At 36.5% G+C, this 16,560-nt stretch overlaps 1 protein-coding gene across 1 annotated transcript; it reads left to right on the plus strand.

Moving 5' to 3' along the window:
• Positions 1-82: 82 nt before the first annotated feature.
• LOC117328660 (post-GPI attachment to proteins factor 2-like) lies at positions 83-11,313 on the plus strand. Its single transcript, XM_033886102.1, has 5 exons — positions 83-354; positions 6,176-6,440; positions 7,287-7,393; positions 7,669-7,777; positions 10,078-11,313. The coding sequence occupies exons 1-5, from the start codon at positions 184-186 to the stop codon at positions 10,287-10,289; spliced, it is 864 nt and encodes a 287-aa protein (XP_033741993.1). The 5' UTR covers positions 83-183; the 3' UTR covers positions 10,290-11,313.
• Positions 11,314-16,560: the final 5,247 nt, after the last annotated feature.

A 16,560-nucleotide genomic window follows, 5' to 3' on the forward strand; every position in this document is an offset into this window, starting at 1 on the left:
AAGCTATTTACGATTTTGATATATGGCGTCCCGTTTTATTTTGTGATGAATCTGCAAAATCATTTTACCGTGTCTAGGGACACTTCCGTCGTCATCTCGGGAGATTGAATTTTACATCAGGCCAGAGACTTGTATTTAATTATAGATAACACAGCACAAAACTTTGCCAACTAGACGGTCAAAATGGGAACTGATGCAGTTGCAGCCAAAGAAAATATCCATGGTACAATGTTGCGAATACACTTCGCGAAAATTGCATACGTGACCGTATCGTTACCGGCTTTCTCCCTGCTCTTCTGCTTTCTATCGGGAGTCCTGTTCCGATTTTACGATGTTAACGAAACAGTTTGCAAAGTAAGTACTTCAATACTTCCAATGACATGACTAACGGTAAGTTGAATATAGCATTATGTGTAACTACGATGGCTTTTCTATCCTGTAAATGAGAATATTGACGCAGTCATCAAGAAAATTATGAAAATTGCTGAGTTTAATAGAGTAGATATTTCTAGGGTAAAAATTAATCCGAAGGACTCTTATGTTAATAGTACTATCTACGAAGTAAGATAATCGTCAGAAAATTCGGACTAGGTAAAGATAGGTCTAATGCTCAGTCATGCAGTGTGGTCCAAGATACGATCCCATTAATTATTCACATAAGATGTAAGCTGGAATACGATGCAGAGCATTTTGGTAGTAAGTAAACACTACGACGAATGAGTGTGTATTACATACAATAGATATCTGTCTAGTTTGCTCACAGAGGTTCTTTAGAAATGATATGAGATGAGTCGCATAAATGATGCATCAGAAGGGAGGTTTGAAGGTCTCTGATCATGATATACATCCTGTTTAGGTTTTTTTTCTTAATTGAAAAGAATGATGTTTATTGATTTGTCTGACATTGTGTAGTAGATACATTATTTATCACAGAAGTAACCAGTTATGTCAGTAATATGGCCATGTTGTAAATATCTTATATTATGACACATGTCTATTAACACTATTGTGGTATAAATAACTGATAACTTACCTGTATTTACTTAGTTATTACTTGTCATCGATCTCTTTTACAGTTAGGCTTGGGATCATCTCTGAGCCACTTGTGTCATCACAGCAATTTTTGTGTTTGTGGTGGCTACCATGGGGTTTCCATGCATCCTTCAGGCTGTTGGGTTGGGGAATTAGCATTGGTAGAATAAGCCACACCCTGGTGAAATTATTTTTTGCATATAAACCCTGTGGTGAACAGTATTTTGTTTAAAATAATATGAAAAAAAATCTAGATCTCTTCTTCCTACATTTCAGCTTTATTCTTCAGCATTATTGTTTCACAAAATAACATTGTTTCATCAGGGTATGGCATATTCTACCAATGCTATTTCCCCAACCCAACAACAACTGTGTTGCCTAATAGGGGAAATAGTTGTATAAATGATTGAAGGATGTGGCCCTCTTGGGGATGGGACTAAGGAGGCACAATATGGGAAATATAGCTAAAATAACAACTTAAATTAGAAACCTTTTTCTTTTTCAAGAATAACAGGTTTTGGTCCACCTGTAGTTTGAAACATTGTTGGGAGAGGCAGTTCAGAAGTAGAAAAATATTCGAAATACCTGGTATAACTTAAATCAGATTATTTTGCCATCATTACTGAAATATCCAGGTGAGTGATGCAGGCCCTCTGGGCCTCTTTTCCAAGTATACATGTGCTGTGAATGTACGTGACGAGCTGACTTCTCTAAGTGAAGGTGTTTATGCCAGCTCGTCCTGCAGGTGATGTTCGGCCGTGCATGACCACAATCAAGGTAGTCTACACTTGGTCAAGCTCTTATTAGGATGCATTATACACATCCGTACTTGTGTGATCGTAGACCTACACTTGCTGTTGTTGATATTACAGATATTGAGTCATATTTCACAACATTGGTGTCATTAGTAAAGTAAACAGGTAGGTTTCATTGTATAAGGAGTTCCTTTACAGCAACATTTATATCAGGGAGACCTTAAGTGCATCAGAAGTACAACCTCATAATGTTGAAAACATAGAATATTTTACGGTGGAAATCAAACTCAAAAACAATGACTGGCTACTATTTCAGTGTATCTATAGACGCCCCAATTCACCAAACACTGTAATCTCAGACTTAGGAAATGCTCTATCCATTGACCACAAACAAAAAGTACACAGTTACTCACATATTGTGAGTATTTAAAGAAATCAAGTGGAAAGAGGAAACAACAACTGTTGGTGAAAATCCCCCAGCACGTGGCCAAGTGGTTAAGGTGCACGTGTCTGGACACTTTATCACTAGCCCTAGCCTGTACCTCTGGGTTACGAGTTTGAAACCTACGTGGGCAGTTTCCAGGTACTGACCGTAGGCCAGTGGTTTTTCTCTGGGTACTCCGGCTTTCCTCCACCTCCAAAACCTGGCATGTCCTTAAATGGCCCTGGCTGTTAATAGGACGTAAAACAAAAACAAATCCAGCATGAAAACTCTTAGAAGTGGTACGGGACAATTTGTTACTATAACACATCACCAAGCCTTCAAGGATTAAATTAGGGAACAGGATACACAGTTAACTTTAACTTAATTGGATCATTATTAACCAATATATAAAATCAACAAAATCGTCGAACTTGAGGTAAATGTACCACTTAGACATTAAGTGAACACGCGATTATAACATTCCTGTTAAAACTTGACTGTGATCAAAGTGAGACAGCCCCTATAGCCTAAACTTTAACAAAGACAACTGCGATAACATTAGATAACATCTAGAAATACTACCATGGGTAACAAATAAAATCTGTGGACGAAGCTTGGGATCGCTTTACCGACGTACTCAATCAAGAAATAAAAAAAAACAAAACATACCAGTGTATAAATTATCCAACAAAAGCTTCACAACACCATGGATGAATGACAATGCATGTAAGGCTATAAAGCCGAAAAAGTCACGATCGAAAAAGTATGTCCACTGTAGAAATGACCATAGTAAGAAATAATAAAATATATCGAAAAAAATATCAAGCAACGAAGTAAGGAATGCCATGGCGAAATATGAATCGCAGCTGGCAGAAAGCATCAAAACAGATTCAAGATCATTCTGGAGGTATGTAAAGTCTAAAACAAAAATCAAAGACAATATAGAGAGTCTTGAAAAAGAAACTGGTAACATTCTTACAGACAACCAAGAAAAATCAGAAGAACTCAACAAATTTTTGTTTTCACAACCAAGGATTTTAGTAATAGTCCAAACTTCGCACCTATGCACGTGCAAGAAGACCTGACAGAAACTCAAGTTGAAGAAGAAAAATTCAAAAACCTGCTTGAACAACTAAAAACAACAAAAGCACAAGGTCCAGATAACCTCCACCCAAAACTTCTGAAAGAAACCAAAGAAATCTGCACCAGACCACTTACCGATATCTTCCAGAAATCACTTAACAAACAAAAAGTACCAAAACTATAGAAAGTAGCTAATGTCACCACTATTCACAAAAAAGGATTCAAACCTCTCGTACAAAATTACCACCCAATTTTTAAGCCTGACATCAATTACTTTCAAAGTTATGGAGAAAATCTTATGGGAAAAAATTATGGATCATATGGAATCAAACAATCTTATAGGTCATTCCTGTGTCACTAAACTTATCGATGTCACAAATAAATGGACAGATTAGTTAGACCAGAAGAACAATATAGATGTGTTATACCTTGACTTTCAAAAAAGCCTTGGATTTAGACCCTTACAAAAGACTTTTAAAAGAATTAAGCACTGAGGATATGGAATTACAGTGTGTGTCCTTATGTGGATTAAAGAATTTCTGAAGAAATGCAAACAAAGATTTATCCTGAATTTTAAAAGCTCTGATTGGTCAAGTGTGACATTTGGATTCCACAAGGGAGTGTACTAAGTCCTATCCTCTTCCTTGTCTATATAAATGTCCTACCAAAAGTAGTTGAAAATGCAGTCAAGATCTCCGCTGATGATACCAAGCAATACACTAGACTTGTGTAATTATATTATATGTATAAACGACAAAGATGACGAGGAAGTGTTCCAATGTGATAAGCAGAGCTTGATCCAATGGTCAAACAATTAGCTGCTTCTCTGCTCCTAGTTCCAGCAGTGAGTAACACCTATACTATGAAGTCATCAGGAACCACAAAACTAATGGATGAAGTTACTGGAGAGAAGGAGCTTTGCGTCATGATGGATAACGGTTTAAAATTATCTGTGCATATCCAAATGTCAGTCAAGCAGGAAGTTTGTAGTAATCAAGAGAACTTTCCGCCACATGACTAAAAAAACTGTCCAAAACTAGTATAAATCTTTGGTATGACCACATTTGGAATATGCCTCACCTGTATGTTAGGTCGTTAAAACAAATATGGCCATAAGGCGATATCTAGGAAAATGAGACTTTCTCTCATATTATTTTAAAGGAACAATCGTTCACCCCAGGGTTTATATAAAAGAGGGTTTCATCAGGGTGGGGCTTATTTCTACTAACGCTAATTCCCCAATCAAACAACCTAACAGACACAAACCCCATGGTAACATTGCTCCTCCCACACAAACCCTGAATCGCCATGGTGACAAATTGACAAACAAGGATAGTACCCACATACACATTGCATGGATAATGTTAACATTGTTGAAATGCCTAAACTAGTCCCTTTGGTAATCATATCTGAAAGTTGAAGTATACCAAATCAGCATTTGAAATCTTCAATGTGTCCCATACCAGGACTTTTTCACTTCTTTGGGAATGGGGCCTATGGCTTTGGGTTGGGAAAAAATGCGTGGCAACAGGTAAATTGGGGAAAATGGACATAATGGTAAAAATATCAAGTAGACACAAATATGGATCTATGCTATATTTATTTAGACTCTAGAGCATTATCTCCCTTTATCAGGCCAGAATAACCAATAAAACGTAGACGGGATGGCACCATCCGGATTTTTAAAGATATATTTTTTTTATTATAATAGATCATTCGATTTGAAATTTTAACTGGTCGGATTGGGAAAAATATCCAATTTTGCCATGAGGAATGGGCCGAAATTCGGCCCCAAATCAGCCCCAAAAAAGCCCTGCATATGGTATAGATGTAATGCTCACTAGTGGAATTGACTTTTCCTTTTACTTGGTATACATATGAAGCTATATCTAGTTTACATTTTAAGATTGGTACAGGTATAATGTGATTCAGGTGATGACCACCCACTTACACTAAGATTTTATTATTATACAAATACATATGTTACCTGTATGTATTTATATGTCTCTTCTGACATTAGTGATATATACTATTTTTTTTCTTTCTTTCTCTTTCTTTCTCTTTCTTTCTTATGCAATAACTTCTGTTCTTTTTGATTGATCATTCCTTGTTGCCCCAGACTGTTACTGCTTATTGAAAGAAATATATCTTTCATATAAAAGGGTTATATTCGTCCAATTGATGGCAATCACAATATCTAGTTTTAGTTGCTTTTGTATTGATAATTTATGATAATATGACAGATAGAAATAGTCTTAATTATGTTATGTAGATAAACATTACATAGAGATAACAGGGTAAGGCTATCCACTGTATAGGGAGAGGTGCCGTGCTGGGCTGATAAAACCATTATAAAGTATAAATGTTACCTTAGAAATACAGACTTCCATATACAATATAATAACAAACAATGTACTGGACATTTCAGTAAAAGCTACACAACCTCTAAACTATGTTGTCTATTGAATTATAAAACAGTGTATAAATTCTAGGGCAACTTACTGCATCTAATGGTATGAATGTTATATTCTTCATTAGAATAGTAATTAAGTTATTTACTGTTTTAATTTAAAACAAACACAACCTCTTAAACTATCTTTAGTTCAGAAAGTCTTCTGTACCATATGGTCATGGGGGACAGACACTTCCTACAGTCAGGGGTTATTGGCCCAGTATGGCACCTCTACCTATACAGTGGATAGCCTTATCCTGTTATCTATATATGTAATGTATATTTACATAACATAATTTAGACTATTTCTATCTGTCATAATAATATCATTATGTTGTTCACTCCAGACCTACTAGTAAATATACATTTGTATAAAAAAGAGTTCAAACATGCATCTGATACATGTTCATATTTGTTCTTTGTTTACAGGCGACAAATGTGATACCATCCATCAGTGCTGTGACCGGAATCTTACCCCAGGCATATGTATGGCGGATCTGTATCGGCCTCCATGCCACACCAAGGTTTGCAGTTGGCATCATGTACTACAATTACTACATGGAACGACTACGAAACATCAGTCCCCAGTATCAAACCCTCTACCGCAACCTGATCCGCCTCAATTTCTGGCTTTACACTATAGAAAATTCCTGTCTAGTTGGAGTAACCTACATCTCCAACAAAGAGAATTATCGTATGTACACAAACTCCTTCCATTTGGCCCTTTAGTTTTGATGATATTGGACAGTTCACAATTCACCCATATGTACCTTTAATTTTGATATTTGACAGTTCACAATTCACCCCTATGTCCCTTTAATTTTGATATTTGACAGTTCACAATTCACTCCTATGTCCCTTTAATTTTGATATTTGACAGTTCACAATTCACTCCTATGTCCCTTTAATTTTGATATTTGACAGTTCACAATTCACCCCTATGTCCCTTTAGTTTTGATGATGTTTGACAGTTCACAATTCACCCATATGTACCTTTAATTTTGATGATGTTGGACTATACACAATTCACCCCTATGTCCCTTTAATTTTGATGATGTTTGACAGTACACAATTCACCCCTATGTCCCTTTAATTTTGATGATGTTTGACAGTTCACAATTCACCCCTATGTCCCTTTAATTTTGATGATGTTGGACTGTACACAATTCACCCATATGTACCTTTAATTTTGATGATGTTGGACTATACACAATTCACCCCTATGTCCCTTTAATTTTGATGATGTTTGACAGTACACAATTCACCCCTATGTCCCTTTAATTTTGATGATGTTTGACAGTTCACAATTCACCCCTATGTCCCTTTAATTTTGATGATGTTGGACTGTACACAATTCACCCCTATGTCCCTTTAATTTTGATGATGTTGGACTGTACACAATTCACCCTTATTTCCACTTTTTTTGTCTGTCTGTCGATCTTAATAAAACAATTATTCTAAATTGGTATGTTGTGTGAAACCCTCAAGAGTCTTTTTCTATTTTCAGTATGGTGTAAAATTTGACATTTGTTGTTTTCAGCCATCCATGAGAAGATCTTCATAGTGTTTATGGTTGCATGTAACTGCTACATGTTGCTTAATACAATTATATATCGGTGGTCAAGGGAGGCAACCATGTCCCCTTCTGTGAGTAAAATTTTGATTAATGCTTTATAAAATAGTTATATATTGGTGTTTATTTTAATTTGAAAAGTTTCTGCTTATTACTGTATGTGATGTAATTATCAAAGAAAAATTTAATAAATATATGAAGTAAATTGTTAATCAAAATCCAATGACTTTCAACAATGAAAGAGCATAGCACATTGTTATATGACAGGAATATATATAACTGGTTACTAAAGTAGAACACCATATGCATATTATGATACTTCTTTGATTCTTTTGATATTTCTTTACAGGAGCAGCTGTCATACAGAATAAAGAAATGGATGTTTATTGCAATAATATCAGCAACTGGTGGACTTATCATTTTCTTTATTAGACACCGGTTTTTCTGCATCCCGTTTGGTAAGCTGTTCTTTGTTAGACACCGGTTTTTCTGTATCCCGTTTGGTAAGCTGTTCTTTGTTAGACACCAGTTTTTCTGTATCCCATTTGGTAAGCTGTTCTTTGTTAGACACCAGTTTTTCTGTATCCCGTTTGGTAAGCTGTTCTTTGTTAGACACCGGTTTTTCTGTATCCCGTTTGGTAAGCTGTTCTTTGTTAGACACCAGTTTTTCTGTATCCCATTTGGTAAGCTGTTCTTTGTTAGACACCAGTTTTTCTGTATCCCGTTTGGTAAGCTGTTCTTTGTTAGACACCGGTTTTTCTGTATCCCGTTTGGTAAGCTGTTCTTTGTTAGACACCGGTTTTTCTGTATCATGTTTGGTAAGCTGTTCTTTGTTAGACACCGTTTTTTTCTGTATCCTGTTCGGTAAGCTGTTCTTTGTTAGACACCGGTTTTTCTGTATCCTGTTTGGTAAGCTGTTCTTTGTTAGACACCAGTTTTTAGCTCACCTGCCCAAAGGGAAAGGGAGCTTATGCCGTGGTGCGCCATCAGCCGTCAACTTTTTCATTTAAACAACTTCTTCTCAACAACCAAGAGGCCTAGGGACTTGATATTGGGCCTGTAGCATGCTGGGGGGAAGGGCTAACAATTTTGCTCAAATAAATGACCTAGACCTTCATTCAAGGTCACATGGGTCAAATAGGCTATAATCTTCAAACGACTTCTTCTCAATAACCAAGAGGCCCAGGAACTTGACATTTGGCCTGTAGCATGCTGGGGTGAAGGGCTACAAAGTTTGTTCAAATAAATGACCTTGACCTTCATTCAAGGTCACGTGGGTCAAATAGGCTATAATCTTCAAACAAGTTCTTCTCAATAACCAAGAAGCCTAGGGACTTGGTATTGGGTCTGTAGTATGCTTGGGTGAAGGGCTACAAAGTTTGTTCAAATAAATGACCATGACCTTCATTCAAGGTCACATGGGTCAAATAGGCTATAATCTTCAAACAACTTCTTCTCAATAACCAAGAGCCCCAAGGACTCGATATTGGGCCTGTAGCATGCTGGGGTGAAGGGCTACAAAGTTTGTTCAAATAAATGACCTTGACCCTCACTAAAGGTCACATGGGTCAAATAGGCTATAATCTTCAAACGACTTCTTCTCAATAACCAAGTGGCCCAGGGACTTGGAATTGGGTCTGTAGCATGCTTGGGTGAGGGGCTACCAAGTTTGTTCAAATGAATGACCTTGACCTTCACTAAAGGTCACATTGGTCAAATAGGCTATAATCTTCAAATGACTTCTTCTTAATAACCAAGAGGCCCAGGGACTTGATATTAGGCTTTTAGCATGCTGGGGTAAAGGGCTACAAAGTTTGTTCAAATGAATGACCTTGACCTACATTCAAGGTCACAGGGGTAAAATTGGATTAAATCTGTAAACAATAATTTTGCGATAGCCAAGAGCCTCTGAGACCTGATATAAGGCCAATAGAATGCTGGAATGAAGGACAAGAAAATGTATTAATATGAATAAACCTAGCCTACTATGATATTTGAATAAAGAAGTTATCAGCATAGTATCTGTAGAAATGACCTCAATCAACTTCAAAATTGCTGTAGAGCCAGGTGAGCGATACAAGCCCATTGGGCCTCTTGTTCTGTATCCCGTTTGGTAAGCTGTTCTTTGTTAGACACCAGTTTTTCTGTATCTTGTTTGGTAAGCTGGTCTTTATTAGACACCGGTTTTACTGTATCCTGTTTTGTAAGCTGGTCTTTGTTAGACACCAGTTTTTCTGTATCCTGTTTGGTAAGCTGATTGTCTAGTGGTCCAGAACACAATACACAGACTTATGTATTGTGAGACATACAGTTTTATTAGTGGAAAATTGCTTTTATAAGAGGAATCAGGTCACACAGGTATGTGTTTGGGGGATGGGACATTACACTTGATTTATACTAAAGTGGCAGCATATTACTCCTTCTGATCATCCTGATCATTAGAATTATTATATCAGCAGCAGTATCCAGGTATTTGTACTCGAGCTACAGTTATATTTCATCAGATCTATAGATGAGAAATAGTTCCTGTCATATTCTATATGAGATCTATACATGAGAAATATTTCCCGTCATATTCTATATCAGATCTATAGATGAGAAATAGTTCCTGTCATATTATATATCAGATCTATAGATGAGAAATAGTTCCTGTCATATTCTTTATCAGATCTATAGATGAGAAATATTCCCTGTCATTTTCATTGTAGCCTGTTTGTACTAGATCTGTTTTCTTAAATTGTTCTAACATTTGTTGCAGCCTTCAGCTATTTTTCAGCCTGTGAGTATGTTATAGCCTACACGAATATGACATACCATCTAAGTGGATATTTGGAGTTTCAAGACTATTACTTTATTGCTGCTCTTGTAAGCCCTGCCACAGAAACAAGAAATGGTGATGTCATAACACCGCTAGATGGATCGCCAAGGAAACCACTGTTACGGAGGCGGACAGGGGATAACTCTCTATAATGACAATATGTTTTAGGACAGACATTTTATAATTCCAATTTTCTTTATAAGCACTTTTTATATGAATCACCTGTTCATGTTAAGACTTGAATCACACTTCATATCAATTGTTGTTACAGTGAGTTTTGGTACAACTCTTTGTCCATAGCATATGAAAGTGGACAGGCATATGTGCATATTTGCCTAATGTATGTGATAGTGAACAGGCATATGTGCATATTTGCCTAAGGTATGTGATTTTGGACAGGCATATGTGCATATTTGCCTAGGCAATAATTAGATTTCTCTTTTTGAACAATTTTGCATAATTATTCATAAAATCTCTTTTCAACGTTTTTTTTAAAAATCCTTTGAGATGAACACTGATTTTTAGTTCACATGCCCAAAAGGCAAGTGAGCTTATGCCGTGATCTGGTGTCTGTGTCCGTCCGTCGTATATATGGGGTCAACTTTTTTGTTCATCTGAGATTTCTGAAGTGACCTAATCTAATCGCCTTTTGTCGGTCATCGTGTGTTGTCTGTAAACAATATACATTTTTGACTTCTCCTCCAAAACTGCTGAACCAAATTCAATGAAATTTGGCAGGAAGCTTCTATGACTAAAGTTCAACCAAAATTGTGAGTTATATGGTCCCCACCTCCGAGGGGCCTGAGGGGCAGGGCCAAAAGGGTCAATTTAACTAAAACAGATATGGTCGAATCAAACACTCTTCATAGATTTAAGGATCTTAAGATGCTTTACCAAAATTGTGAATTCATGACCTTGGGGTCTCACGTTTGCCCCTGGAGAGGGGGTGAACTTTACTATTATAGTTTATATAGAGAAATCACAGTTTTGACTATTATTTGTTTGATTTCTATTGGAATTCATTCTAACTTGGTTAACATTATCAGCTTGGCATCTGATGAAAGTTTGTTGGTGTGCACATGTTGGCCCTGACTGGGTTTGTTGGTATGCACATGTTGGCCCTGACTGACCAGGGGCTGATGGGGGTGGCTAAAAAGGGCCAAATTGACTGAAATTTCAAAAATCTTCTCAAGACCAAAATAAGGTAGAATCAAATATTTTTCATAGATAAAAGGGTCTTAAGGTGCTTTACCAAAATTGTGAATTTCATTACCCGGGGGTCACACGCTTGCCCCCTGGGGAGGGGGTAAACTTTGCTATAGTTTACAGTATATTTGGAAATCACATTTTTGACTATCATTTGTTTGATTTCTATTGGAATTCATTCTTACTTTGTTAACATTATCAGCATGCGATGACAGCTTCATGGTATGCATATGTTGGCTCTGACTGACCCTTTGGGCTGATGGGTGGGGCCAAAAATGGTCAATTAGATTAACTGAAATATTTCAAATCTCAGGTGACCGTTAAGGCCAGTGGGCCTCTTGCTCCTTTAAACAACTTCTTCTCAATACCCGTGAGGCACAGATACCTTATATTGGTCCTGTGGCAATCTGGGGTGAAGGGCTACCAACTTTGTTCTAATGAATGACCTTGACCTACATTCAAGGTCACAGGAGTCAAAAAGGCTAAAATTGTTTAAATGACTCCTTCTAAATAACCAAGTGGCCCAGAGAGTTGATATTGGGCCTGTAGCATGCTTGGGTAAAGAACTACCAACTTTGTTGAAATAAATTACCTTGATCTACATTCAAGGTCACAGGGGTCAAATAAGCTTAAATTTTTATATGACTTCTTCTCAAAAGCCAATAGACTTAAATCTTTAAAGAATGATTTCTCGATAGCTAAGAGACTCTGAGACCTGATATTAGGCCAATAGTATTCTGGAATAAACGATTAGAAAATGTATTGATATGAATAAACCTAGCCTACTCTAATATTTGAATAAAGTGGTAATCAGCATAATATTTGTTGAAATGACCTACGAGTTGCTGTAGAACCAGGTGAGTGATACAGACCCATTTGGCATCTTGTCACTGCACTGTATTAAGATGATGAATATTCAACATTATTAATATTTTAGTAAATAATGTTTGTAAATATAACAGTGAACCAGATCATGTATGGATTGTCTAAATACTTTATCATGTTTATGTATAACTATGAAAATGTGGCATGTCAGATGTCATTATCAAGAAGGTTTATCTTCTCTTTTTTTACTGGTTGTTTGGTTTTCCTGTGATAACAGATTTTTTCTCCAGTTTTTGAAATTGCAATAAGAACAGATTTACTGGTAAAATTTGCAATCAAAAATACTAATTGTTACATTGAATAAATAAATTTTGATAACATGTACTCTGTCTTTCTACAGATTATCTTTTCTCATTCAAGCATGTGATGGAAATCTCACACACTACTCAGTTCTAGATTTTTCCATATCTTTTGATTTGTCTGGCACCTTTTTCATGATAGTTGGTGCAAATTGACTTCAGAATTGAAATGACATCATATCTTATTGCTTTTCTGACACATACCCACAGGAGGGGTTTACTTCTGTTGAATTTTAGATTTTTGGAATTGGTAATAGTTCATATCTGTTGATAAAATTATGTACGAGAAAAAAATGTATTACCTGTGTGTGTTTGAGATCGGTTATAGTTTTGTTGAAGTGGACAATCTGTCACATCTCATTCTCAGCTGCGTGTCTGGACAATATCCCCTAAACTTAAATAAATCTCACATAGGTAAATCACATATTTCGTTTGTCTGGATAATTACCCCCTAAACGTTTGGGTTGAATATTATAACTAGCCACTTATGTAATGTATTTGGGTAATATATCTTCATAAACACCATATTTTTACGGATTTAAGCTGTTTGTTGAAACATAAGGTTAACCTTTGTCCACATATACTGATCCTTTTGGCATTATTGTCATATACAATAGTGTATTTACATTTGACACAGCATTCTCCTCTTGTCTCAGTGTACTCTGGGCTGCGTCTATCACAGACAAGATCACATGGCGTGATCATTTAGCAAGTTTTATCAACATCATGGAAATGCTTCGCTATGTGTAATGAATCAATGGCAGCGAGGAGTCTGATTGAGAACAATTTTGTTACAATGACTTCTAGGCAAGGCTTTGTATTGTGTGTCAGACTGATCAATCACCGAGAGGAATTGGATTTAATATTCCTACAAATGAACATACAGGGAAAGTGGTGAAAATAAAGGATGTATTTATTTAAGAACGACAGTATTTAGTGTGTATGTTCAAGTTATTATATAATTGGATTATATGTGACCCAGATTGCATTTTATATTGACAATATATACAATTTAACAAGCTTTTAATTGTCAAGAAACTTTGAAATAGATTGTCAAATTATATACTTAACTACTGTGTTTGTTTCATAATTATCTCATTACAATGTGCATCTGAGTATATTTTTAGTTAATCATTTTGATATTTCTTTATTATAGATTTATGCCCTTTTGTTGAAAAGCTCCTTAAAATTTAGTCAGTGTCAATTATAATTTATGTACGGGACTTTTGTATGATTAATAAACAATGCCCTTTTTTGTAATTCATTTTTTATTTTGAAATCATAATTTACAAACACATACATATATATAATCGCATAACACAGAGACAGTATTACAAATTAATGTTATGATTTTTACAACTGCATTCTCATTCACTAATACAGTACATATATATTTCTACAGACATACATACACAATTTTAATCTTACTTGAAATTAAGTCAATATTTATTTATTGTATTTGTTACTTCATTTACACCCATACACCCCCTCCCTCCCTCCCTCCTCCAGGGCACGGGGGGGGGGGGGGGGGGGGGGGTTGTAGTGATAGAAACAAGGAGAATAGTTTTATGGTCATTCTGTTTACACAAAATAACTTATTATTTCTGTTGAGAGATGGAAATCAAAAGATAAGGGTTTGAGAAGTGGACATAGTTTTTAGTTACAAAAAGAAACAATGTTTGGAAACTGTGAGGAATTTGTTTTGAGCATTAAATATCACGTTGAATAAAGTTTTAACATTAACTCCAGGTATTTGTGAATTATGTTTTGAGAGAAAAAAAGAAAAACATTTCGACCATTTGATATGTATTTCTGCGCGATGAAGTATTCTTTTATGTTGATTACCAATGCATTGACATTTAAGGATTTTTCAAGACACCTCATTCTGGAAATGTACTGTTTGACGATAAGAATTTTTGTAAGTCCTAAAAGAAAAGGCAGCTAATTTATTGCAAAAGGAAAATAAAGTGCATCAACAAGATATTCAAAATTTTGTAATAGATTTTCTACTTCCTGTCATTCCCACATCAAATGAATTATTGTTTTTGTTTCAGAGATATGGAGAGTGCACATAGGACTATCTACTATACCATATTTAAACAAATTAAATTGTTAGTAAAAATATAATGAGATATGGGATATTGAAGCCATTGAAGTAGATTTAGTATTTTTAGGTCACCTGAGACAAAGTCTCAAGTGACCTATTCTAATCGCCTTTTGTCCGTCGTTGTCCGTCGTGCAGTGTGCGTCGTCCGTCCGTAAACAATTTACATTTTCAACTTCTTCTCCAAAACCACTGTACCAAATTCAATGAAATTTGGCAGGGAGCTTCTATGGCTAAAGGTCAACCAAAATTGTGAATTATATGGTCCCCATCCCCCAGGGGCCTGAGGGGCGGGGCCAAAAAGGGTCAAATTGACTAAAACTTCAAAAATCTTCTCTACTCTCATGTAAGATGGAATCAAACACTCTTCATAGATGGAAGGGTCTTAAGGTGCTTTACCAAAATTGTGAATTCCATGACCCTGGGGTCTCATCTTTGCCCCTGGGGAGTGGGTAAACTTTACTATAGTTTATATAGGGAAATCACATTTTTGTCTATTATTTGTTGGATTTCAATTGGAATTCATTCTAACTTGGTTCAAATTATCAGCTTGGGATGAAAGTTTGATGGTATGTACATGTTGGCCCTGGTTGACCCCCAGGGGCTGGTGGGTGGGGCCAAAAAGGGTCAAATTGACTGAAATTTCGAAGATCTTCTTCTCTACTCTCAGATATGGTAGAATCAAATACTCTTCATAGATGGAAAGGGTCTTAAGGTGCTTTACCAAAATTGTGAATTTCATGACCCTGGGGTCTCACGTTTGCCCATGGGGAGGGGGTAAACTTTACTATAGTTTATATAGGGAAATCACATTTTTGACTATAGCTATTATTTGTTTAATTATCCCCCGCGAAACGCGTTTGCGGGGGATATTAAATTGGGCTCCGTCTGTCCCTCCGTGTGTCCGTCCGTGTGTCTGTCCGAGATTCTTTTCTGGGCTATAACTCCATAACCGTTCAACGCAGCTCCTTGAAACTTTCTGTATATATCAGACTAGTGCCCTAGTTGTGCCTTTTGCTATTGCGGACCTTCCATTTTCGGTATTTTTTCTGTCACCATGGAAACTTAGTCAAAAATACCAAATTACTGTTTCCTGAAGTCATTTGAAGATTATAGCCTATTTAACCAATGTGACCTTTAGTGAAGGTCAAGGTCATTCATTTGAACAAACTAGGAAGCCCTTCACCCAAGCATGCTACAGACCCAATACCAAGTCCCTTTGCCTCTTGGTTATTGAGAAGAAGTTGTTTGAAGATTATAGCCTATTTGACCCATGTGACCTTGAATGAAGGTCAAAGTCATTAATTGAACAAACTTTGTAGCCCTTCACACTAGCATGCTAGGGACCCAATACCAAGTCCATGGGCCTCTTGGCTATTGAAAGAAGTCGTTTGAAGATTATAGCCTATTTGCCCCATGTGACCTTGAATGAAGGTCAAGGTCATGTATTTGAACTAACTTAGTAGCCCTTCACCCCAGCATGCTACAGGCCCAATATCAAGTCCTTGGGCCTCTTGGTTATTGAGAAGAAGCTGTTTGAAGATTATAGCCTATTTGACCCATGTGACCTTGAATGAAGGTCAAGGTCATTTATTTGAACAACTTTCTAGCCCTTTTCCCAAGCATGCTACAGACCTAGTACCAAGTCCCTGGGCCACTTGGTTATTGAGAAGAAGTTGTTTGAAGATTATAGCCTATTTGACCCATGTGACCTTGAATGAAGGTCAAGGTCATTTATTTGAACAAACTTTGTAGCCCTTCACCCAAGCATGCTACAGGCCCAATATCAAGTCCCTGGGTCTCTTGGTTATTGAGAAGTCTTTTGAAGATTATAGCCTATTTGACCCATGTGACCTTGAATGAAGGTCAATGTCATTTATTTGAACAAACTTAGTAGCCCTTCACCCAAGCATGCTACGGGCCCAATAT

The sequence above is a fragment of the Pecten maximus genome, chromosome 6 (genome assembly GCF_902652985.1).
Source record: "Pecten maximus chromosome 6, xPecMax1.1, whole genome shotgun sequence".
In the NCBI taxonomy this organism is placed as follows: Eukaryota; Metazoa; Mollusca; class Bivalvia; order Pectinida; family Pectinidae; genus Pecten; species Pecten maximus.

Coding starts and splice junctions, on each gene's coding strand:
- LOC117328660 (XM_033886102.1), top strand. CDS start 184: ATGGGAACTGATGCAGTTGCAGCCAAAGAAAATATCCATGGTACAATG. Junction 6,441..7,286: donor CTCCAACAAAGAGAATTATC/GTATGTACACAA, acceptor TGTTGTTTTCAG/CCATCCATGAGAAGATCTTC. Junction 7,394..7,668: donor AGGCAACCATGTCCCCTTCT/GTGAGTAAAATT, acceptor ATTTCTTTACAG/GAGCAGCTGTCATACAGAAT.